The following is a 26,120-nucleotide window of genomic DNA, read 5'->3' as shown; positions in this document are numbered from 1 at the left end:
ATAATTAATAAGATGCCCAGATTTAATTATTTATGAGTTATTAATATTTGAAAGTCTATCTAAAAGTAGAGCATGAATAGGATCCTTCTTAATTCCTACTAAACTAGCAACTTCCACGTTAATTTGATCTCCAAGTTTTGACTTGAGATTTTGGTATACCATTTCAACTAGCTTCCTAGATGATTCTAGTAAAGTTTGAGAATTAAGCCCTTGGGCAAGGTGAAGAAACTCGAGAAATCTTCTAACAGTATCGTTATGTTGATCTGTAGATTCAAGACTTTCAAGTGTATAAAGGCATTTAACACCACAAATTGCGAATATGTCAATAAGAGAACTTAAAAGCTGGATAAATGACTTTAGAGTGATCATCTCTGGAAGATAACATGATTCAGAAATTGGAGATATCTTTGCAACACCTTTAAATTCAAAAATATTTTTATTTAATGATGCCAATTTAACGTCACCTAAAAAATCAATACCTGTTGGTGAACATGGTCGAATTCCCTGGAGATTAAGAGAAAGTGGTATAAGTGGTTTACCTTTCCCAGCATTAATTATAGTAAATACTGAATAGCAGTGGTTAGGAACATCTTCCAATAGTTGTAAAATAGGCCTCCCTAAGTCCATAATGTCATGAAGAAGTTGAATAAGCAATTCTCTTCCTTTGAATTCAATTGTAGGATTTGAATCTAATACGAACGTACTAACAATGCTTCTGATTGAATTTAATATAAGGGTGCAACATCTTTGATGGAATATAGACGGTACTTGTGCAGGAAGATGGTTATCTAGATAATATATATTTATTGTTTCTATTTTCTGTCCTGCAGAAATTTTTTCCAATAGAGAAACAGGTTTAAATAAATCAAATGACTCTGTTATTCCACGACCTAAAGAAATAACTGATATGTTTCTTACTGTTTTTAATGCTTTTCTTAATGTTTCAATTAAATGAGAATTAAAATCATTAATGTTAAGTGATAATGCTGATCTAACTAAGTCAACAGTTAAATTAAATTCTTCTAGCATTGCTAATTGTGAAACATATCTTGAATCAGATAGAACAAACTGAATTCTTCTATCTATTAACTTTATAAGTTTACTAATTGAGTCCTTGATTTGTAAATTATCTTTTAAAGGCACTACAAAATTTTCTATTTTATTCGTTTCATATAAACCAATATTCTCATCATCTTCAGTATCTTTTAGTGAGCTCGTAAAATTTCTTGAAGTTGTAGTTAAACTAAGACCTAGTAAAGAATTAATGTTTTTTTCTCCAAGTGAATTAATGAATGTAGCGTTTTTGTTATAACTTTTGCGGTATTCATTCTCAGAATGTGTGTATCTAATTTCAGATTTAGTCATTTCAGTTAATGAAGCAGAGTAGTTATTTTTATCTAATCCTAAATTTGAACTTTTCAATTCAGCTATTGAATTAAATATCTTTGTTATTATAAAGATTATATTGCACCAAATAACATGAATAGGACTTCTTATTATCCTAGAATTATCATATCCAATGTTAATATACGTTACAAGTCTCATATAACCATTATTATGTGATTCAAGTGACTCTTTATTTAAATAAGTCCCATTAGTTTCAATATCAGAATTTTTTTGTTCGTCATTATTAGATAATTCAATATTTGTGTTTAGAAAAATAGAAATAAATTCTCTAGTTATTATTTGAACAAGTATATCACTTTTAAGAATAGATATACACCCCTTCATTGTAGATGATAGTGAGATGAGACAATTTAGTACCGAATTGAGTAGAGATATATGAGCGACCTGATCCCAAATTAAGAATGGAACTCTTGGTGGTTTTAATAATTCAAATGAATTGTTAATCGAATTTTCTTCTTTTAAAGAACGTTGGTGTGCAATTATAGGGAGATATTTGTTTTTTTCTAATTCAGAATGATCTATTTGTATTAATGAATCAAGTAAAGGAAGGATTTTAAGAGTAATGTCATTATTAAAAGTTTCAATAAGGGGATTTGCTCCAATAATCGCGTTCATTTTAGTGATTAATGGAATATTAAAAAAGCTAGGATTCATTGTAAAGTCTGAAGATGAATCTTTAAGAATAATTTTTCTATTTTCTGTGTAAAATGCTTCAATAATATATGTTGGAATATTTAAACTGGAAATTACTACAGAAATAAGTGAACTTGCAAAAAATGGAGGAAATAATTTTTCTGTCTCGGAATTTTCTTTGTTATTTGCAATTCTTTGAATAGTTTTTCCATGTTTATTGTAAAATTGTGAACAAGATGAAACAAGTTCCAGAAGTAAAACAATAGTTGATTCGGCAAATAATGTTGATTTTTGGTCTTCTGTGTCTGAAAGATCAGGTAGTTGCTTGATAATCAAGATAACCAATTGAATCGAAGTCATGATATCACAAGAAAGGTATATTTCAAATTCATTACATAAGTCTTTATTTATAGTGTATAAAGAGCTGTGTTTTAATTTTAAATTTGACAAAATTGATTTTAATGTCCACATATTACAAAATGAAACGGGAATTTTGTTTCCAAAGCTAGATTTATTTGAAATGCTTTGATTTAGGGAATATTCAGATGATTCATTAGATAATATTCTTTTTAATGCATTAATTATAAATTTACATAATTGTTCCAAAATCAATATTGAAAGCTTTTTCAAATTGTCTCTTTGAATTTTATTAGAATATTTAGATAAAGAAGTAAAGTAAGCAAGATTACCAATAATACATCCCAGTTCACTGCTTTTAATTCCGATTTTATCATCAATATTTGTGTTTTCACTTTTTAATTCTGAATTTGAATTGTTGAACTCAATTCCAGAATTTAATACTTGATTTTGCCATGAAGGAAAAAGGCAAACTGTTGAACTGTTTGGAGCAACAAGAGAAATATCCAAAGTAATTTCATCATTTTGAATCTCATTAATATCTCTTTGATATTTAATTTGACTTTTGGTAATCTTTGATGTTTCGATCATTTCAACTCTTCCTAAAATTAATTTAACATTAGAGAGGAGGTCAAACGTCATTAAATCAGTACAGGTTGAGAATATAATAGTCATCAACAAATTAGGATAACAATTGTTAATTTTTTTATAATCGTACGATTGATCTTCCTGTGTTAAATTTATACAACGTGAAATAAATCCAAGCTTTATATTATCAAAAAGAGTTGAAATTTGTAAAATTCTTGATTCTGGAATATTTCTTCTTGAATTAACTATTATTACTGGAAGAATAGATTTTAGATAAAATAAGAGTTGATTATAGCTGGTAAGAAGATACATAAATGATTCTATAAAACTCCTCCTAATATTATCATTTATTGTATCTTTGAATGTATTTAGTGAAAAATCAATAAACTCTTCAAGGTTCATTTCATCGTGAGGAACTGAAATAAAGGCTGCTGTATAACATGAAAGTAATATCAATAGTGAATATAAATCAATTTCATAATTAGAACCCCATTGTCTTGTCTTATAAACAAATGAAGAATTCCTTAATACCAGTATACTTGGTGAATTATTTGAACGATAATTTAAAATATTTGTTTTGTATTTAGTTGAATTAGATTCTGAAAAATTGTTTCCTGAATTTAATAATGACTGTTTATTAAATAATTTCTCCGACTCACAACCCAATACTTCTACCTCTATGTTATTTGATGAGTCACTTTCAAATTTAGTCTCTTTTTTTTCATATATTATTGTCTTAGGGGATAAATACTGTTTTGGAGCAAGAAGCTGTCCTGATTCCCATACCATTTCTAAAGAGGCAAGTTGTGATGTATTATTATTATTTATGTGAATCGATTCTACCGTTTGATTATTAAATTTTGGTGATTTATGAGACTCTTCATTGTTATTTAATATACTTTCTTTAAATTTTTGAGTTTTGTAAATATTAAACTCTGTTAAATCGTGAATAGTTTCATTTGATATTATTAATTGAGAGAATTTAAGATATCTTTCATAGTAATATTTAATTACAAACTGTTCTAATGAATTTTTTGGGCTTTTATAGTATTCATTTATATTTGTTCTATCTGTATTTTTATTTATGCTTGATTTAATTTCTTTTATATTATTTATGTTAGATTCATTACTATCAAATATACAATATTTTATAGGGAAAGATAATTTTTTATCTAATGTTGAAAAATGATCCGTAGATTCCATAAATTTATTTAAAAGATAGTTGTATGTACGTTTTGAGTGTAATATTTCATGTATTAAGTCGTCTGAAAGTAAAAACTGTATAAATTCAAATAGTTCTTGATTTTTTAAAATTAATGGAAGTTCATCTGAATTCCCTGAACTTGAATATGTTGTTATTGCAATTATTCTTGAAATAAAATGGTAAACACATGTTATTGCTGAAGAAAGTATAGTAATAATATTCAAAATAATATATTGATTTTTGTCGATATCAGAATTGCTTAATTTTGATCTGATAATTCTGTTTAGAAGGTTAACAGATTTTTTTGTAACTTTTATAATTGTTATTAATAATGAATTTGATAAAAAATCATTTGATGATAATCTTTTTGTCTGTATATTTGTCATTTCTATAATTAATAAACTTCTTGATATAGAATCCTCAAGTAATTGAGTTAGTAAATTGAATATATTAGGAAGTAAAGTAATTGTTGAACATAATTTTTGACTACTTGACAAATTGTTGTCAATTTCAGTGTCAATATTATTTTCAATTAGATAATTCTCAATCAATATATCAGTATTTTCAAGCATTCCTGAAATAGCTAAACATATAAGTCTAACCCTATTATTTGATGAATATTTCGATTCATTTCTATTTAATGATACTGAAGAGTTAATTGTAATGTATTTTTTACATGTATTAATCATTGAAGCAGAATTTTCAGAAATAAAACTACCAGTTGAGCATGATATTATTAAAGGATGAGATGTTGCAATCAAAATAAGAAGCTCAATTATTGAATGAACCATTGAAAGTGAGTTTTTTTCTTTTATAGTTATTTTATGGTCTTTAGGATCAAAAATCTGTAAAAACTGGAATATAGGAGCTAGTAGAATAAAATCAAGTTCTTGAAAAAGAATTTTATTTAATATTGGAAAAAGTCTAGTATTTGTTAAATAGAGCAAAAAATCTTGTTGGATTGAATTAATAGATATGGGTGGCTTAAGTATTTGTTCCAAAATAAGATCTGTTTTACATTTCTTGTTTACATGCAGAAAATTGGATTCTGTTGAAAGATTATAACATAATGATGAGAGTAATTTTGATGCAAGTAAAGATGCTTTAAGTGGGAAAGTTGAAGGTATATAGCTGAGTATTACAACTAACAGTGATTTTATTACATTCATTTGTGGCTTTTTTTGTTGATATAATTTATTAACTCTGTTATGTACATGTTGAGCAATTAAATCAGAATCTGACCAATTAAATTTCGGTTCATCAAATACAATATTAAAGTCTTCGTTATTGTTGTTAGTGTCACTAATTCCTGCACCATTAGTTATTGATGGAGATGAGAGAATCCATTGTAAAAGTGAAATCCGAAGTGTTTTAAGTAAATTTGAATTATTATTTGTATTAGATACAGAATTAAGTATAGTAAATAAAATTTCCAGAACCTTAGATACTATTTGTTGAGAAACAATTACATTAGGTAAGCAAAATAATTCTCCTAAGTTATCTGGAGATGGAAAATGGCAATCCAATGGTTGAAACAATAAACGATCTATAAATATGCTTTGTGAATTTGATTGTTGCATATGAATTGCCAGATTGTACGAAATATATTCATTTTTTATCATTGATAGGAAGACCATTGAATTTGAAACAGAAAGAACCCATGGAGGTGAGTTCGAAGAACTTTTTAATTCAGACTTATCATGATCAACCAAATTGTCTTTCTTTTTTAAAGAGTGAGAATTATATCTAAATTTACTTATGGTACGAGAGTTTATTCCATATTCACAGAATAAAAAGGAAAGTAATGTAGGGATGAGACCTGTTTCAACCAAATGTTTCAAAAGCGTAACTATCAAAGATTGGTAATTTGAAGAGGTAATGAATGAAATATTTGGAATAATGTCTTTAAGTGTGGTCATTTCTCTATTTTCTGTTAATTTAGAATGATTGTTTTCAACTATGTAACCTCTGAATTTATCTCTAATTCCTCTTAAATCTTTTATACTACTATCAATTGTCTGTTCTGTTTCACTGTATTCTTCATCTTTCTCAAAGTCACCAATAAGTGTAATTGAATTCATTGAATCTAGAAGGCGTGAAAATGCGTTTATTGATGCAAGTAAAAGTAAATTTCTTTCACTATCAATATTGAATTGCCAGCTTTGTAACCTGGACAAAACTGAATGAATAGTAAAATTAGATACTCTGCTAAAAAGTTCAAATGAATCTTTTTTATTTTCTAAGGATCCTGATTGAAAAGCAAGACATTCATTTAAAAGATGCTGTAAATCTTTTTGAAGTATTAAAGTTGAAGAATAAGATGTTTTCTTTTTGTTTTGAATAAAAAACATTTCACTATTTAATATTATTTTACCATGTCTATCCCATCCAAATCCCCAGAATAAAACAGGACAGTATTCTAGTAGTGTACTTATAAATTGAAGAACTTGATTTGAAATAGGGTATGATTTAATTTGTTTTTCAACTATTTCGATAGTTTTTGTTACTAGATTAAAGAATTCATCAAAATCAAATCCTTGAATTCCTTTTAATAAGGATGTATATGGTCCTCCATTTCCAATTGAAATATTGCTATCACTAATTATTTTATTTTCTGGATTAGATATTATAGGATTTGAAAGGAGAAGTGGCACTAACCAATACATAGGGATTGTATTTTCACATTTTTTTGCCCAAGGAGGATTCAACAGAGAAAAATCTTTTTCATTTTGTAAATGTTTCCTATATAAATCGTTTTCCGTGTCATTCACTGAGAGTCTTGAAAAATTATAATTAAGGGTATCATCTATAGAAATGAGATTGATGGGCTTCATTGTAAGATTTAACATGTGAATTAATCTTGGTAAAGAATAGAAAATATGAGAAAGAGACTCGTTACTGTTATCATTTGAAATTATTGAGCTAAATCCCCTTAATGTTTGTAGTATTTTTATTGTAAACATCCCAAATCTTGTGGACGAAGAAGTATTAGATCTCGAATTAGTAAAATTCGGAACCAAAGCGTTCCAATTTGAGATTTCTTGTTCTAATGCAAAAATAAATGAACGGTTGAATGAAGCAAGTCTGTATATTAACTCAGATAGAGAAACAAATACTTCGATTAGCTTTTTATTAGTAATATTTCCATTTTTCTGATAAAAAGAAAGACTAATTGCATCCCAAATAAGGAGGAGTATTTTTAGTAAAGAGGGAATAGTAGTATTTTGCGAATATAAACCTATACTTGATGTTCCGGAATTATTGTTTGTACTTGTTCCTGATATAACGTCAATATCATTGCAAAATTGAATGGTAAATGGATCTAAGTCACCGAGTTTAACCTCGCTTGAATTTGTAGGTAAATCTGAAGGTTGATATATGTTATTAATATCAAGATAGGATAACATTTTTTCTTCATTATTGGGAGAAAGATGTAGACCTTTTGGTTCTTTAATATGAAAATAAGGAGGCATTTCACTCCCTGGAAGATCATATGTCAAACCATATGGAGAAGTAGACCAAAGAGGTAAAGAAAAAGACGTTTCCGAGTTTTCCAACAAGAGTGATTTTAAAGGGACTCTTTGTGAAACACCTGTTGAAAGTACTCTTAATGGGGTTAAACATTTTCTGGCACTTGGGAACCCAATGGATAATGGAGTGACGTCATCTAATTGTATATCCAAAAATTCTAATATACATCCCTCTAGTGTACCTAGTAATGAAGATTGTGAAAAACAAGATCCTGATGTAAAATTTGGAATCTCAATATTAGAAACTTCAACATGAAGTGGAAGTTCCAAAACTTCTTTTCCCTTTTTAATTGTTTCTAGACTCCATTTATTAATTTGAAGTGGAGCGAGACTTATTGAACTCAAATATGGAGGGAAATTTATGAATTTTATCGGGCTTCTTAAAAATTCAACGAATAATTTTAGAGCTTGTTTCGCCATTTCTCTGTCTGTTTTTGATGACTTTGATACTATATTAAAATCAGGCAATAAACTACTCAAAAGATCCACAAATTCAACGATTCCATATGGGAAAAAAGATGTATACATTTCAAGAATAATATGTACGCCTATTTGGCGAAAATAGTCACCTCTCCAACATTCACGAAAAACTAGTCTTGGTTCTTTTCTTAAAATTTTGCTTAGAGATTTTGTAATCCTAGCAGTAAAAGGTAGTACATTAAGGGAAAATGTTGAAATTGTATTTCTTATGAGTCCATAAAGTACGTAATGTTGATAATATGTTCCAAAAGGTTCACCAATAAGTGTTTTTTCTTTTCTACCTGCGTCTTGATTATCTCTAAGTGAATCAAATTTAACTAGAACTGATTGTTTTAAAGGATTTTGATTATTTAAAGACAAAATAATATTCTCTAAAGAATCCGCAAAAGCAGAAGATTCAAAAAAAGTATTTCTGCCTATTATTGGAATTAATAGTGTATCTCTATTAGGTGTCTGTGCTACAATCGAAGCGTATGAAAATATAAAACTTGGCAATAATGGCTTTACAATCTTTGCGTGAACTAAAATAAGATTACCTCTAACAAATCTTTGTTGATTTTTATTTTTTAAGATATTAACAGTTTTAACAGGAGTATTAAAACCATTATTTAACACATCTTCTGTTGCTATTTCTTGAATTATTTCACCTGGGTCATTTGATGAAAGTGATTCCAAAAATGTGATTACAATACTAATTAGGAAACTAAGATCCTCATTTTCAGTAGTTAAAGATTTTGGAGATAGTGAAAGAACTAGAGAGCAAGCCAAAAGAATACCATTAGTTGAGGTTTGCCTTAGTTGATCCATTATTGCTGATGAATGAGCCAAAGCATTATCACAATAGGATAAAGTGTTAATTTTAATTCCATTTTTATCTGAATACAAAGTATACAAACTTCCTAGAAAACAATTGGATTGTAACTTTGATAAAATAATTTTACATCTATTCATTGGAGTAGTTCTAGAAAGTGAATAGTTTCTTTCTTTATTAGAGTCGGATAAAATTAAAACACTTTTATTTTTGTTGTTATTTGGATTAACTAAATATAAATTTAAAGACTGAAGAATAACAAGAATTGTGTGTAGAATATTAGATTCTAGAAGCATTCTATAATAGCATTGAACCAAAGGATTTCCAAATATTCTCTCAATTATGGGATCATAAAATTCAATAAATTCTGAATCAACCAATCTAGAATACCATTTCCATAGCTCATCTAATATATTAAATTCATTGTCTTCCCATAATTCACCAAAACAAATATTTTTCATATAATTACCAAAGCTGAGATTATCGGTTTCAAAAGTTGCATGTTCATACATAAATTTAATTGAGTCAAGGAAAGCTAATTGATCTCTTAAAATAAAATCATATATTTTACTTAAAAATTCTTCATCTAGCAGATAACAGTTGTATTTTGACTCATCTCTGTAATAATTATTATTGCCATCCATATTAATATTATATACATTTGTGAATTTAACCATTAATCCACAATCACATGAATGATTGTATCCATCTAGTATTCTTACTGCAGTTTCCGTATTTATTTTAAAACATGCTTCTAGAGATTTTACAATATTGTCATTCTCTAAAATGTCTTTTTTTGTCGTTCCTATAGCTGAAATATAGTTGTGTGAATTATATTCATTAAGTCTAGATTTAATTAATTTGGGAATTTTAATATTAATAACTTCTTCAAATTCAACCAAGTTATTGCTATTATTGTTATTGAAACTATCCCTTATGTACAGCTGGTAAGATAACAAAGATCTGCTGCAGCTTTCCAGCAAAATACTTGATCTGTCCTTATTCATTTTACAGTTTACTCAAAATAATAAGTGTAAGTTAAATTTGATTATTAAAAGAATTTTTGTGTTATTTATATAACTCAGTTTTTATTCGTATTTTTGATCAATGTTATTATAATACATATAATAAATATTAATACGTATTATAAATATCAAGTAAATTTAAGTTTAATTAAATTATAAACCAATTTTTTTCTTCAACTAATTCAATTGAGATATATTCCTTTTTACTTAATATAAACATTCATTAACAATAATTAATTTTGCACCTTTTTTTTTTTTGTGGCATCACCTTGTTTAAATTATATAATAAAAAATGATTTAAAAGATATGAATTAAGATTAAAAGTTAATATTATCAAAAAATTATCTATTTATTTCATGATTTCTTTTGAATATTCTATCGAATTTTTTATAGTAATTCTAATGTCACCTATTTATTCAAGACTTTCAGACAAAAAAGAAAACGATAAATTAAAAAAGCAATTGGCGCCGATTATTTTCCCACTTATATGGCTGCTGTAAACAGAATATGCTAATACTGTGTGAGAAAAAAAATATAAAAAGCAAAGAGCAAAAAAAAAATGAAATAATCAAATATTATTATTCACTAATTTTGTTGAATGTTGAAAACGCAAAATAACTTTCTTTTTGAGTTTAAGAATTAGTTTGTGTATATTCAGACTAATAACTGCTATATTTGTTATAAATAAATTCAATTATATTACTTTTTGTTTTTTTTGGTTGTTTTAATTAAATATTTATAATGATTAATAAGTTGAACTTTATTTTAACTAGTTAACTTGTATTTTGCGATTTATTTTCGTGACTATTACAAAATTCATCAAAATTTTCATCATTAGAATCTAATGTATTTGTTAAAATTGGCATTCTGATCTTAATCATATTAATTTCTTCAAGGATATTAAATAATTGTGGAATTTTGTTTTTGTAATCAAAAACGAATTCGCAAATCCAAATTAAAAAGTTGGTAAATGGAGTCATGGCTCGAAGAAGGGGATGATTATAATCTTTATTTGAAGATTTGTTATAAGAAAAAGTAACTATAGAATTAAAAAAAAATGCAATAATTCGAACACTTGTTAAAAAAATATCCAATTTAAGTTTATATAATTTACTTAAATTATATGTTTCTTTCCCTATTATAGTTTCATTAATATAATCTTTTTCAATAGTTGAGAAGTCAAATATACTTTGTTGAAGCTTGAAACCATTATATAAAGCATTAGAGACAATTCTGTAATAAAAGTTACTAAAAATACTGTTACAATATTGTGGAAGAAAATTATGAGAATCCTGAGAAGATTCAAAAATACTTTGAGTATCATCAAAATCCAATTTGTCAGTTATATCACTAAAGCAAAAGTTATTTTTTGAAATAAAATCAGGTAATTTATCCATTGGAATATGAGTTTTTCTAACTGTTAAAAGAAAGTTCACAACATTTGATTTAAAATAATTACAAAGTACATTAAAAAAAGACAATGCGTGATATTGAAGTTGTAAGCTTTTTATATATAACTCTTGTTTTAGTTCTACGTTACAGTCTTTTGTGCACCAATTTGGAAAATCCGGAGAAAGTATATCCATTAGGCTTTCCATTATTGTACTTTGATCATTAACTAGTTCTGTGTTTAAAAGTTTTACTAATTCTTCAGATAGTTCAGTTTTGTAAAAGGAAACAACAAATCTCTCAAAAATTTTAAATATTTTAATTCTAAGTTTGTTTAATTTAACAGAATTTTTATACCCATTTTTAGCCATAATTTTAGATGATATTATTGCTTGAATTGGAGGTAAAAAAGTATTTAAAATAAATTTGGAACAAAATAAAAAATTTTCAGACATTCTTAGATCTGAATCATAATTATAACTTAAGTTATCTAAATTCATAAATATAATTTCAATAAAACTCAATGCCTCAAGTATAATTGTGCTTTTCAAGTAGTAATTATTCTTTTCATTTGATAAATTAACATTGTTATCTATATCAATATAATTTGTTAATATATCAATCAATATTTCATTTTTTAATCCAATGTCATTTTGATTTTCACCGTAAAAAAGTTTCTCAAAAGTGAAACATAAATTAGTTAATGGACATGACTCTTTTTTATCTGTTAAGGGAATATAAAATAAATAAAGACTATTTGGAACAGTAATTAATACCTCAGAGGCAGCTTTAAATGCCAAAATACCATGATTAATACAATTATTACAATTTTCAATTTTAAAATAATTATTTAGAAATATAAACAAATTTGATAATTTCTTACTCTCAACAACATTATTTATCGGAGTGTCTAAAAAATAATCACCTTTTGTTAATATAAATATTATTTCTTCTATTTTCTCATCTGTTAGATTTAATTGTGATTCTTTTTCAAAATCGAGAATAATTTTTTTAATGTTAAACTCATCAGATAAAAGTATGTTTTTATCACATTTATTATAATTTGCTAATTTTACAGAAAATTTATCGTTGATTAATTTGTTTAATGACATATGTTTGATTAATAAACAATTCAAATGAAAAAGTATTTGTTTAGGATTTCATAAAGCAAAATTCAAATATTTACAGAGTAACCATAAATATATTATTTGGACATTTCAATTTATTAACTTATGGCTTGAAATCATAATTATATTTCTTTATTACCGCTGCCTCGGTACCTTTATTCAATATGAAATATTATATACATTTAATTGTATTATTTAGATCAAACAAATGAAAATATTGAGTGTTATTAATTAGAAAGAAAGACTAGGAGCGTTGAAACAGTTAATACTTAACTAATGGTAGAAAACGGGATTAAAGAAATATTGAAAGAGCTGAAAATAGAATTAAAAGATCACGTTAAAAAAATAATTGAACCGTTAAAAGGAGATGAAAATAATTATTCTTTAGAATTTTTGAAAATTTTATTCTCAAATGATTTAAGTTTAATTATAAATAAAGGAAGTATACCATTGGATATCCATAAATTAAATGTTGAACCTTTAAAAGGAGTTCATTTACTACAATTACTAGAGGCAGAAGATATAACAATATCAAGAGAAAAAGATAGATTTTATTTTAATTCAAAAATTAAAAATATTAGAGATGTTAAAATAAATGCTCCCGGGTCAAAAAGAATTCTGAAACTTATATTTACTGATGGTAAGACTATATTCATAGCTATGGAATTTTGTAAAATGCCCGAGTTAGATGAGTTTGTTAATTACTGGTGTAATTTTAAGGATAATTTAATGAATAAAGATTATAATGATTTGAATAGTATTCAAGTTTTAGCTCTTTTATCTGGAGAGCCTATTATTAGACGTGGAGTTGTATTGTTATTACCTGGTATGTTGACTTTTATTAAGTTAGAAACTAATAATACAAATGAAAATAATCATGTAGATTATTCTGAAAATAATGTTGATTTTAAGAAAAAAACATTCATTGATACTAAAATAACAAAATCTAAGAAAAAAAATACAAAAGGAATAGTAAATGATAATATTGATATTAGATCTTATACTAACTTCAATTTTATTCAATCAGGCCAACATTTAATTAATAAAGTTAAAAATAAATCACCAAATTCTTATTATGAAACAGAATTAACCACTCATAATTTAGATTTTGATAAAGCTTTAGAATACTCAAAGCATAATTTGAAAATTGATGTAACAGATACCACAAGAAATAATTCTGATTCACATTCTCAATCTTCTTCAGTTATATTAATGGAGGGTTGTGAAAATGATACTATTAATTTAAATGAAAAAAATCTAATAAGTGAGGATATGAGTAAATTAGGTTTTGAGATAGAAGAAATGAGGTTAAATGAATTAGAAGACAAATTTAATGACAATTATGAAAGAACACCAAATTCTGAATTATTTGAAGATTTTCAAAGTATTTATAATGAATATGACTATATTGATGAATTTGAGACATTTGAAGAAAGAATACTGAGGGATCAAGTAGAATATAATATATATTTAAAAGATGAAAATAAAAGTTCAATTGAAAATAATATAGAAAATGAACCAACTTTTTATTATAAGGAAGATTCAGATGAAAAAGAAGAAATTATATGGGTTGAAGGGGCAGTATTAAACTCAAAATTATCTTCAGAAAATGAGATAATTCTTGAACTTGGAATTCATTATCCAAAATTCTTTTCTAGCCCTTGGAATGAACTGATAAATGAACAAGTATTTTTAAATTTGGAACTTGCCAAAAAAATATTATATTTAAATGAAGATAGTGAGATAAATAATGAACAAGACAATGAAAATGAACATATTACTGGTTTATTATTAGCTTATGTTCGTTTTGTACAGGGAACTATATGTTTAAAGCTCGTAAATTATGAAATAATGATAAATGATATTAAAACGAAAAAATCGAAGGTTTACTTTGCTGGATTAATTCCTTTTTTAAATGATTCTGATTATATTGTAAAATATTTAAATTCTTTAGAGGAAAAAATCAATGAATTTTAAGAAATAGATAAAAAAAAAATATAATTTAAAATAATGACTTAGCAAAAAAAGTTATTCTAGATTATATATAATGAATAATTAAAAACAATATAATTTGAATAAAGATTTTTAGTTTATTAAATTTTCAGTAATAAAATAAATTTATAAATTCACATGTAATTAACTTATAATATCCTTTGATTATTGAAATTTATAGTATATTAATTTATATTTCCAAATTGAAAATGTTCTTGTGTGATAATTTAGTTGGAAATATTCACAAAAATTCTGATTTGCCCATTTCTATTTACAGCTATGATTGTGTGAGTGTTTTTTTCCGTATTATTAGTAGTAAATTTTGGATAATTAAATTTAGAAGAATTCCTAGAGTTTAACTTAAAGTACCTAATTATTTTTTTTGTAAAAGAAGGAGGAGCTAATATAATTGATGTTAATGATGAGTCAAAAGCTTTAAATGAATCTACACATTGTTTAGTAGGCCCTCTTCTAATATTTGATTTGTCTTGCATAAACACAAATTGATTATTATTAATTGAGTTTTTATCACATGAATCATAGTTTGAATACTTTGAAAATGAATAATTTAAATAAGAATTCCTATTTTCATCTTGAAGATTCCAAAAACAAATATACCCATTTTCAGATCCACATACAATGAACTTCTCATCATTTGATATTTGAGCAGAAAGAAGAATCTCTTTATTTATGTGACCTTTAAACTTAATAAAAGTAGAGAGATCACGAAAATTAAAAAGTCTTATCCTACTATCATTTGTAGTAACTAATACACTTTTATTATCCTCTTTCCAACTTATGCCACTTACTTTTCTACCTTTAGCAGATTTTCCCCTTCTATTCCTACAATCTACGTCACATCTGTATTTAAGAGTTCTAGAATCATAAAAAGCAACTCCACCATCTTTAAATCCACATGCAAGATATTTCCCATTTGGAGAAATAGATAATGCAGTAAGAAGATCTTGCACCCTGATTGTGTCAATTACTTTAGGTTGATATTTTATTGGATTATTATTTAATATGATTGATGACAAATTTTCAACTTTTGAGTCAACGTTTTTTTTTTTATGGTTATCTTCTAATTCAGGTATCAATCTTATAATTTGAACAGAAGCATCTAAAGATCCGATAAAAATAACATTTTTCTGTATTGGATGAAAAGAAACAGATGTAGGCCAATCAGAACAATTAATTGTTGCAGAAGGCTCCCTATTTCCTGCTTCCCATAGTTTAACTGTTCTGTCCATACTACTAGATAGAAACCTGCGACTTTTTACATCAAAGTCCCACTGTAATGAAATAATAGCATTCATATGAGCATTTAAAAGTAAATCTTCTTTTTCATTAAACAATGGTTCAGTATTCGTATTAAGATTATATAAATCTTCCTCTCTGAATTTCCATTCCCTAATATGACCATCTTGAGTTCCTAAGATAAGCCATAAACCATCGGGACTCATTGATATTTTAATAATTTGTGTTGTTAATGAAAGATATATTTCTCTTATCAGCCAAATAACTCCTACATCATTGTCCCTAATTCTTCTTGTTTTATTGTTTATTTGATATCTAGTTGGAATTCTCATAGGCAAGTTGCGTTGTTTCAAGCTTTTTCTTGTTTCTTGAATACTTTGTAAATTCAAATTTACATTCAAATTCCTTTTATTTTCAAAAGGGACAAATCCTTCTATAGATTTTTTTCTACTTTCTGAAGAGGTGATTATTCTTCCAAAACTGTTGACGATATTAGAATTAAATGATCCAGAAGAGTAGCTGCCCCTTCTAAAAACTCCTTTAAAAATATATTTCATAGTATTGGAACTAATAAAATTTGAATTATTGCTTTGAGTTGTACTATTTCTCAAAAAACTTAGATAAGAATGTATTCTATTGCCTGATGTAATGTTCAGCCATTTTTTTATCCTTGTATATTCTTGTGTTTTCCCTCTTATCTCAGTTCCAGTTAAAGAATCATCTAATTTATTACTTTTTTCAGTATAATTTGATTTATTAGACAATTCAAATTCATTCAATTCTTTGTTATTAACTGGAGTTATAGTTGAATATATTAAGTTTTTTTGATAGCCAATATAATTATTATTTAATTCAATTTCTGAAATATCATCTATAATATCTAATTCCTCTTCAGAGACCTTCTCTGGCCAATTTATTTCACTTAAATTAATGTCATAACTATCATCTTCATTTACTTCCTCATTTTTCCTATTTTCATCTTTATCTTCTGAGGAGATTGAATAGTCGTCAAATCCATAATCTATTGAAATATTTTCATCAAATAAATCCATTTCTGAACTGATTGAATTTTGGTCCTGATTTAAGTTATCTCGTTTATGTTTTAAAGAATCTATATCTAGATCAACAAATTCATATTTATCCAAATTATTTTCATCATATTCTTTGGATAATAAACTATACTTCCTTTCATCCAAGGAGTTATCCTTGATTTCATCAAAATTAACATTCTTCTCTAAAAAAGGAAAAATATCATCATGTACTTTATTATATTCATAAATTTTAGATTCCTCATTTGTCACTTCACTTCTATCTGATTTTATATTACTGTCTAATAATATTTTTTTGTCTTCATTATCTGAAAAGGTTGAATCTATTACAGAAAAAGTGTCTTTATGGAAAACACTTTTGATTATTTTCTCAGTCTCTAAAATTGAAGATTTTATAGTATCGTTTAAATCATTATATTCATAATTAAAACGTTGATATGCTCCTATTTTACTATTATCAACCTTTAATTTATTTATAGAAATATTATTGTCGCCTATCAAATATTCAAATGAAGGGAGTTGAAATATTCCGATTCTATCTTTGTCTAATTCACCAACAGGCATTTTAACAATCTTTTTTCAAAATTAATCTTAAATTTATAAAAAAAATTTCATCTTTGCATTAATATGAAAATAGAAAAATTTATTTCATATGTTTTGTGAAACTGTGATAAACAATATTTTTATGAAAAAAAGTAAATAATAAGAGTATACGGGCAATATAAATTATTTGACAGATTAAAATAGAAGAAGTCTTTATATTGAAAACAATACATTAGTGTGGATATTTTCAACTTTTTAGACCTTTTATTTTAAATATAAGCTCTTAAATGTATCTAACATTTGTCTGACCCGCTTCTCCAAGTGTAATAAATTTTTAATTTCAAAAATTACATGCGATTATTGAAAAAAAATGAAATATGAAGTAAAACTTAAAATGAATAATAATTGGACATTATTTACATTTTTAAAATTTAGTTATTAATTTTGAATTTAATTTTTATTAAATTCATAAATTCAATTATTTGTGAAAGATATAATTGATATGAAGAATAACTTCTATTCAAGCAAAGAATTATTATTATTGTTATTTATTATTAAACTAAATATAATTATTTCACAACCTTCTGAAATAGCAAGGTATAGACATGATTATTCTGGATCTTCTTCTCCGGGTGAAATGTATGGCCCACAGAAACAAAAAGCAGATTACAAACCGTTACCGTGGAGAGACAAATTTCCAAGATACGAAATGAATATAACGGACATATTAGAGTTGCATAAAATGACTCAAAAAGAACCAATATTTGAGCCTATTCTGACAAAAAAGAAACAAAGTGGTTCTTCACCTAGAGTGGCTGAATTATTAAGACCTATACAAGTCAGATGCCCTAAAGGTTGGAACCCATGGGGTCCAATATGCATAGCAGAAGTATCTCTGGGGCCCAGAACTGAGTGTTTTGGTGATCACAGTAGATTTATAAGTGCTCTTTCTGGTACAACTCCAAAACAGACATCAATATTTCCAGGTAAGTTCAAATTTAAAATATAACAAAATAATAAATATTTAAAAGTATCTTTAAGTGTTGACTTAATATCTAAATGTTAATTTCTTGCAAATAAAAAACTGAATTTTATTTTTATTTAAAGGCATTTGTCAAGAGAAAAGAGAAATAGGACCTTCATTATCATGTCCTTTGGGAATGAAATTGAGGTTGAAATATGAATCTGAAACCAACGCAGAAACAGGTGAAGTTACACCAAATGTTATATCCTGGGCCTGTGAAGGTTACAAAATAATACCTTATTCAGTAAGTTAATATTATTTTTATATTAAATTAAATTAATCACAAGTTAATTGTAACGTACATATTTTTTGTATAATATAGAATTTAAATGGTGGATTATGTCCAGCAGGTTATTCAAGATCAATAGAAGGCTGTAAAGCTTTTCAGGTAATTCCTCCAAATGCAGTTTGCCCAAAGAATTCAGAACCTTCTTATTCAGGAAGCAATTTCGCATTATATCAAAAATCTGCCATGGTTTGTACAATAACAAGATATACTAAAGGAAGGATTTGGTGTCCTAAGGGTTTTAATGTTATATCCACACCTGAAGTGTTAGATAAATATAAATTTGGTGATGAAATATCTGAAGATGTTGCATATAAAGTAATAACAGGTACATATACGAGAGAGGAAAAAGAAGATCAATATAGGGACATATTAGAATCAGAGATGGACTTAGTTATTGATAAAGATGGTGTTCTTGGTGGTGAAGATACAATAAATAAGACCTCAAAGAGTTTCCGTTCATTTGCAAATAATCTTAGGGAAAGTCAGGCAAATATACAAATTGCAGAAATGCAAGGAATGAGTGCAGGAATAACTCATAACATTTCAAGTGGAAATATAAACTTTAGTAATTCATTAATTGATGACAATTATAATAAAAAATATACTTTAGATGGTATATATGAAATTAATAAATTAAGTAATAAAACAAATTCCAATTTTCAAAATAATTCATTTGAAATAGAAATGGAAAAGTATAAAAAAAAAAACAGGGATATATTTTTTAATGAAAATGAAAAAAATTATACGAGTGGGATTAATATACGAAAATTACAATCTATGGCAGGAGGAGGAAGTGTTGAGGAACAATTATTTGAGCCTGGATTGGTAAGAGAAGTTGAGTATGGTCCTTTATCTGGTCTAACATTGGGGAAATATGGTGATGTTTATGGGAAACAAACTGAGGAGGAAATTATTTTAACCGGTAATTTGGGTCAGGTTATGGGAAATGATGAAATCACTTCCTCTCCATTTTTACAGCCATTAAGAGAAAGGCAAGTTGATATAAGAGAGCCTGTTTGTTCTTTAATAGTCGCAGTTCACTCCTCAGATTGTTCTCCACTACAGTGCAAAAACTCATTTTTAAAAGAATTAAATCACATTCTTAGAGATTGGGTGGTATTTGTGTTAGAAGCTGATCCAGATACGGGTTCCAATCTCATTCCAAGTGGAAAAGACTTACCATTTACTGCTCCTGGGTGAATTAATATTTATAAATTTAAAACAAAAAGGAAAATTATCAAAATGTAAATGAGATAAACACATAAGTTTTCACAAATATTATATATATATATATATATATATATATATATATATTATAAATCATCAACGTCCCAAAATCCAGGTGGTGATTTAGTTGGTTGATTTTTATATCTATGCCTACCTGAATTTTGTAATAAGTAATTTTTTTTCATGTGTTTACAAAAGGTTTGATAATTACTAGGATTATGACTATTAATAGCTTTATAGAACTTAGAGCATTCTGTACATTCAAATGCTTGTAAATTATTTCTTGAATCTCTTTTCCCAATATTTTTTCCAACCTCTTTATATTTGATTGTATTTTTTGTGTTTGAATTAGTGGCTGTAATTATATTATCATTGATTAAATTTGTATTTCCTATTTTCTTAGAAGTATTGTTTAATTCTAAAGATTCATTCTTTTCTGACAAACCCTTTTTTTTATCATTATTTTTCAATCCCTTCTTACTGCCTGTATTCATAGAGTCATTGTCATTTTGTTCATCCTCAACTTGAATCTTTCTAACTCTACAGTTTTGTGAATTCAAAATTGGGGAAGAAGCATTATCATTGTTTAAAAACATTGAATTTAATTTGTTACTTTTAACTTCTGTATAATCAGGTGAAATTACATTCTGGACATCTAATACATTTCTCTGAATACTAATATCAGCTTCTGTTTTATTTAAAAAATTGTGAGAGTTTACAGGTGATACCTTTACTAAATTTCCTGTTTCCTGATCAACAACATAATAATAATTTGATCTGTTTCCAATAGGTGTAATTGGCACAGAATTTCTTTCGATATTCTCATTATTTCTCATCTCCATTCTTAATGCTCTATTTTCCATTCTAAGTCTTTCTAATTCATGTATGAGAGACTCTTTCTCACTCAACCACTGAACATGAGCATTTTCTAAAAGTGTTAGAGAAATTTTTAAATGCGAAACTATTTTTTCCAACGGAAAACTCGATGGGTATTCGTCCTCATCCAAAGGATCAATCATGTTTAAATATTTTCTTCACAGATACATGTATTCGATAATTGTAGAATTAACCAAATATATAAATAAAAATAAGTCAATCTCTTTAAAATATTTAAAAAAAAAACTTTTTTGCTTAAACTTATTACAGGTAAATTACATTCATCAATTAAAAGGAATTAATTTGTAAAAATAATAACAAATTAAAAAACTTCACACATTAAGAAATAGTTTTAATAGCACTAAAAGATCTTTATTTAATATTGCATATACAATTATCTTTTTCAATCAATATTTCTCCTTGTTTTTAATTTAAATTTCTAACAATAATTTCAAATAGTAACAGTAGCGGGGGGGAAGAATAACCGGTTCTATTCAAGTCAAAAAAAGGTAATAGAAAATAAAAGTGAGATGGATTAATCATGAATCAAATAGAGTCGCACGGTAAAGATGAAATTAAAACTAATTATAAAAATATTAATGTTGATTTCTCTGGTTTTATTTTAAAAGATGTAACAATTTCAGAGGAATTTGTGTCGGATGAAATAGAGAGGTTAGATATGAATTTAAATTTTCCACCAACATACAAAAAATCACTAGAAATAAATCAAGACGAACTATTAAAATTAATGGGAGTCGATTATATAAATAAAATGTTCATTGAAAATGTAGATCTTAATTTAATTTCAAAAATAAACTTAAAAGATTTGAGTGGTATGAAATATACTAGAAAGGTTGAAGTAATTAAAAATGAGAAAGATGAAGAGTCACACAGTGAATTTTCTGAAGATAGTGATTATTTTGATATGAATAATACAAAATACAAAAAAATTGATATTAATAATATAGGTTATATCGAGGGAATAGAATTTGAAGAGGAGTATAATGATAAAGTTATAAAACACACAAATAGTCAATCCTCAATTGATAACAGTATAAATGAATTGAAACATAATATAAATCCGTCACATTTTATAAGTTTAACATTTAATAAGTATTCTGATGAATTAAAAAATGAATTTAATGCTTTTAAGAGAACAGTAAAAGATTCTGTGGATTTTGGTAATGAAATAGATATTAGTTATTTTATTAGTGAAAACAAATTGCACATAACTCTTGGTTTAGTTAGAATTGAAAATGATCTAGATTATTTAAATTGTAAAAACTCACTATTACAACTTAGAGAAACAAAAGAGTTTATTGATATAGCAGAACTATGTTCAAAACAGAAAGGATTTCCACTTATAATACAAGGACTTTCTTCTTTTGGTTCTACAAATAGATCAAGAGTTATATATGGTAATATATATGAAAAAAATAAAGTTGTGCTTTTAAAACGTCTTTGGAATAAACTATGCACAATATTAATTAAGAATAAAGTTAATGTAACTATTTCAGAAATTAATAAATCAATATGTTTTGATGAAAACGACAAAAATAACATTATTTCAACTGGTAATGAGGCTATAAAACTTTTAGAAAATCTTAAACATTCATTTAATCCTCACGTTACCTTTATAAACACTAAATACGGTTCATATAAGGGAAATAATAAAACTTTTAACTCTAGTAAATTAAAAAAAGTTTTTTCAAACAAAAGATTTGGGATAGGTTATATCTCTGAAATTGAATTAAATGAATTAACAAACTATATTTCAGGTGAAGAGTACAAAAACATGAAACTAAAGAACGAAAGTGTTGATTCAACTTCATTAAACAATAAATATAATTCTGTTTTTTCCATAAAATTGATATAAGTACATAATAATTTATAACCATCTAAAAATTATCAATTCAATAGTAAATACAACTATTTTATTAGTAAGTTTACATTCATTTAGCAAAAATAATATAAATTTAACTGAAAAGTCTATTCACTTTCTTCTCTTATTAAACCTAGCTGCTCTAGATCCGCCTCTACCACTTCTAGGTCTCCCTCTACCATTAGTTCCCCTAGTTGATATCGTTTCTTTATCTTCTGTGAGAGCAGAACCTCTTGCCCTTCTTTTTTTGCCCCTTCGTCCCCTTGTGGTTTCTGTGGGAGTAGCTTCTTTTTCTATATATTCATCATTCAAAATAACATTATCTCTATCCTCAATGCCTTCTTGATTAATTTCTACTGTATTAATTTCTAAATTTATTCCATTATTTTCTACTTCTTCAGCTTCTTTTAGGAAGTTACTCTTTTCTTCCTTAATTTCATTGTTTTCAACAGCATCTTTCTTCTCTAATACATTACTTTCTACTACATTATTGTCTTTTATCTTAGTTTCATTCTGCTCCTTAATTTCACCCATATCTATATCACTTATTTCGCTATTTTTGAAATTTTCTGTATTAAAGTCTGTTATCATCTTATTATTAAATTTAATGTCCTCTTTTTCCTTTTGTTTTTCACTTTTCTCATTTAAATTTAATTTTTCATACATGTCTATATTCTTCATCTCTTCATTTTCAATTATATCTATATTATTTTTTTCTTCATTACAATTTATTTTGTTTTTAATTTCAATATTTTCATAAATATCATCAAATTCATTATTTTTTTCTACACTTATTTCTAAAGACATATTTTTATCTACATTTTTTTTAATAGATTTATTATGTTTTTTTAAATTATCATTAACTTCTTCAGTTTTATTTAATTCACTAGAAATCCTTTTGTTATAAACACTACTAGATTCATTTTTGTTATCATCAAATGATTGTGAAGGGTATTGTTTATTAGTTGTATTATCAATTTTACCATAGGCATTAAATTTATCAATTTCATTATCTAAATTATTTTCTGTATTCACTTTGCTCTGTTCAGAGTCTAAATCATGTTTCAATGCCTCTCTTAATTCTTCAAATTTCTTAAAAAGAAACCCAACAGGTTCTGGTTCCTTTTCTTGGGTACCTAAAAAGCTGGTAAAGGTATTTTTTATATCATCTTTATTATTTTCCTCATTTTCCAATTCTATAGTTTTATGTTTTATGGGGTGGATATTATAATTTCCCTTAATTATAACAGGTTCACAAATTTTGTCATCAAAAAGGAACATTGCAACATTGACAATATTTGTATCTTCTTGTGTTGATGTAATATTTGAGTTAAAATCATTTGGAACTTTAAAACTACAGTGTTGAAAAATTCTGTTATTAAGTAATTCAACTATTTTAATATCATTAGAGACTACTGTCAGAATATCGTTATTTTCATCGTATATAATATTAATTTTAATATTTTCATTCTCTCTATTTTCAGAAGTAATTTTCATAATATAATTTTCTAAGGATTTAAATGAATTGTACGAACCAATAAGAGGAAATATTAATTTTAATTCTTTTTTCTCAGAATCTGAATAATCTGTGTTTAAAATTTTTTCTTCAACAGATTTAATTGAATCAATTAAAGGAATATATTTAGGTGAAAAAACTGTAAACATTCCCTCTGCTATTATTCTAAGACCAGAAGGATCGGGAATAGAAGTAAATACATAGCCATAACATTCAAAAGAACCTGTACATAATGATGCCCAAAAATTAAGAGCTTCCTGTTCACTATTAAACTCAAGAAGAGCCATATTAATGCGATTTTTTGTAATTGAATCAGGAGATCTATATAAATTATTTATATAATGATCTTTGTTTTCAGTGGTAAACATATTAGTATACCTTAAAATTCCAAATTCACTTATATTATCTTGTTTAGGATATTGATTAAGATTTTCATTATTATCTTCTTCAATATTATCATCTGTATAATTTGTATTATTGCCTATTTCATCATTAACACTAATATCAATAGTATAATTTTTAGAATTCTCATTTTCTTTTATTTCATTTTCGTCAATATTATTTTGCTTTTTATCTTTATATAGAAGAGATTTGTGTTTTTTTTCATCCGATAATTTAATTATCATGTTCTTTATTTCATTTATAGACAAAAAAGGGGGTAAACCTATTAATATTAGTTTTTTACAACCCTTATACCATGGATTTTCACAGGGACTCATTGGTTTGAGCAATCTATACCTATTTACCAAAAATGATGAAGGTAATGTTAAATTTGATCCAAATTCAAAATAGTCAGGAAAGAAATTTTCAAATAAATTATATTTCATTAATCTTGAAAGAAAAGGAGGAATAATTTTAAATATATTCAAATTAGATTTTCTATGTTTTGATGTTTTATACTCATTTTTGTTGTCTAATTTTTCTGGCTTATCATTATTTGTATCACTTAATTCATCTACATCAAACAATCTAAGTAAATCAAATAAATGTGTTTTTATATCATTTGGAATATCTAACTTTGTATCAAATTTGCTTGTTTGCCATTTATTAAGACTTATTGATTCAAATAAATCATCATAAGAAACTGGTGAATTAATATCTGCATCAAATCTTTCTGTCTTTGGAATGTTATGTACCAATTCTAATTCAACTATTCCATTCCTTTTCTGATTTTCCACATACATGACTAATTGATAAGTATAAATTAAATGTTAGTGTGATAAGTTTAGTACTTACTCAGAATACAACATTAATGCATTCGCATAAACCACTATAATTGCAATTAATTTATTTAACATGTGATTTGCTATCTTTTCTTATTTAAAAACTCAATATATTCATAAATTACATTACTTTTTAAATGTTGTTCGTAATGTATATAAATATATGTGTTTCTTATTCAGCTTTCTTTTTTTTAATTTTAAATCTATCTTGTAACAAATGTCTTGATAAACTTTTAAAGAAGAACCGCCAAAAATTGCTATTAGTCATAGGTGGTATAATTAAGCAAAGTGAATATATATATATATATATATATATATATATATATATTAAGACTACTTATCAAAATTTAAAAGATCACATAATTTATTTATAGAAAACATTTTATTTGTGTATATAAGATAGTTATTAAAGTATTCTATTACATTCTCAATATTTTTACATATAAAAGGATATTGAGGGTGGAGAGGCAATTTAATAGTGAATTTACAGTTGCAATTCATTTAAAAAAATTTGAAAATAAGGAATTAAAGTAAAAAAAAGTCGTATTCAGTTATAAAAAGAAGTAATATAGTAATATAACTGGTTATTCTGCCTATAATATCTGATTTTTAAATTAATTCAATAACTTATTTTTTCTTGAAATATATTAAAGCTTTTAAAATTAATTGTTAGTTTAAAATAAATATTGCG

General features: G+C 25.9%; 9 protein-coding genes across 9 annotated transcripts; 4 read left to right on the top strand and 5 right to left on the bottom strand.

Moving 5' to 3' along the window:
* Positions 1-30: 30 nt before the first annotated feature.
* FG386_001100 (very large low complexity protein) lies at positions 31-10,017 on the bottom strand (the record flags this gene model as incomplete). Its single annotated transcript, XM_067340493.1, has 1 exon — positions 31-10,017. The coding sequence occupies one exon, from the start codon at positions 10,015-10,017 to the stop codon at positions 31-33; it is 9,987 nt and encodes a 3,328-aa protein (XP_067197003.1).
* A 791-nt stretch (positions 10,018-10,808) lies between these two features.
* Positions 10,809-12,536, bottom strand: FG386_001099 (uncharacterized protein; the record flags this gene model as incomplete). The annotated part of the gene is made up of 1 exon (XM_067340492.1): positions 10,809-12,536. One exon carries the CDS (start codon positions 12,534-12,536, stop codon positions 10,809-10,811), a length of 1,728 nt encoding a protein of 575 aa, XP_067197002.1.
* Positions 12,537-12,827: 291 nt separating this feature from the next.
* FG386_001098 (uncharacterized protein) lies at positions 12,828-14,528 on the top strand (the record flags this gene model as incomplete). Its single annotated transcript, XM_067340491.1, has 1 exon — positions 12,828-14,528. The coding sequence occupies one exon, from the start codon at positions 12,828-12,830 to the stop codon at positions 14,526-14,528; it is 1,701 nt and encodes a 566-aa protein (XP_067197001.1).
* A 242-nt stretch (positions 14,529-14,770) lies between these two features.
* Positions 14,771-17,413, bottom strand: FG386_001097 (uncharacterized protein; the record flags this gene model as incomplete). Its single annotated transcript, XM_067340490.1, has 1 exon — positions 14,771-17,413. The coding sequence occupies one exon, from the start codon at positions 17,411-17,413 to the stop codon at positions 14,771-14,773; it is 2,643 nt and encodes an 880-aa protein (XP_067197000.1).
* Positions 17,414-17,894: 481 nt separating this feature from the next.
* FG386_001096 (uncharacterized protein) lies at positions 17,895-18,401 on the top strand (the record flags this gene model as incomplete). Its single annotated transcript, XM_067340489.1, has 1 exon — positions 17,895-18,401. One exon carries the CDS (start codon positions 17,895-17,897, stop codon positions 18,399-18,401), a length of 507 nt encoding a protein of 168 aa, XP_067196999.1.
* A 487-nt stretch (positions 18,402-18,888) lies between these two features.
* FG386_001094 (uncharacterized protein) lies at positions 18,889-19,905 on the top strand (the record flags this gene model as incomplete). Its single annotated transcript, XM_067340487.1, has 1 exon — positions 18,889-19,905. One exon carries the CDS (start codon positions 18,889-18,891, stop codon positions 19,903-19,905), a length of 1,017 nt encoding a protein of 338 aa, XP_067196997.1.
* A 113-nt stretch (positions 19,906-20,018) lies between these two features.
* On the bottom strand, positions 20,019-20,951 carry FG386_001093 (CtIP type zinc knuckle (C2H2); the record flags this gene model as incomplete). Its single annotated transcript, XM_067340486.1, has 1 exon — positions 20,019-20,951. The coding sequence occupies one exon, from the start codon at positions 20,949-20,951 to the stop codon at positions 20,019-20,021; it is 933 nt and encodes a 310-aa protein (XP_067196996.1).
* A 398-nt stretch (positions 20,952-21,349) lies between these two features.
* On the top strand, positions 21,350-22,684 carry FG386_001092 (uncharacterized protein; the record flags this gene model as incomplete). Its single annotated transcript, XM_067340485.1, has 1 exon — positions 21,350-22,684. One exon carries the CDS (start codon positions 21,350-21,352, stop codon positions 22,682-22,684), a length of 1,335 nt encoding a protein of 444 aa, XP_067196995.1.
* Positions 22,685-22,801: 117 nt separating this feature from the next.
* Positions 22,802-25,390, bottom strand: FG386_001091 (uncharacterized protein; the record flags this gene model as incomplete). Its single annotated transcript, XM_067340484.1, has 1 exon — positions 22,802-25,390. The coding sequence occupies one exon, from the start codon at positions 25,388-25,390 to the stop codon at positions 22,802-22,804; it is 2,589 nt and encodes an 862-aa protein (XP_067196994.1).
* Positions 25,391-26,120: the final 730 nt, after the last annotated feature.

The sequence above is a fragment of the Cryptosporidium ryanae genome (genome assembly GCF_009792415.1).
Source record: "Cryptosporidium ryanae isolate 45019 chromosome Unknown contig_20, whole genome shotgun sequence".
NCBI lineage: Eukaryota > Apicomplexa > Conoidasida > Eucoccidiorida > Cryptosporidiidae > Cryptosporidium > Cryptosporidium ryanae.
The sequence above is the reverse complement of the archived record's forward strand: the minus strand, read 5'-3'. Positions and strand labels throughout refer to the sequence as shown.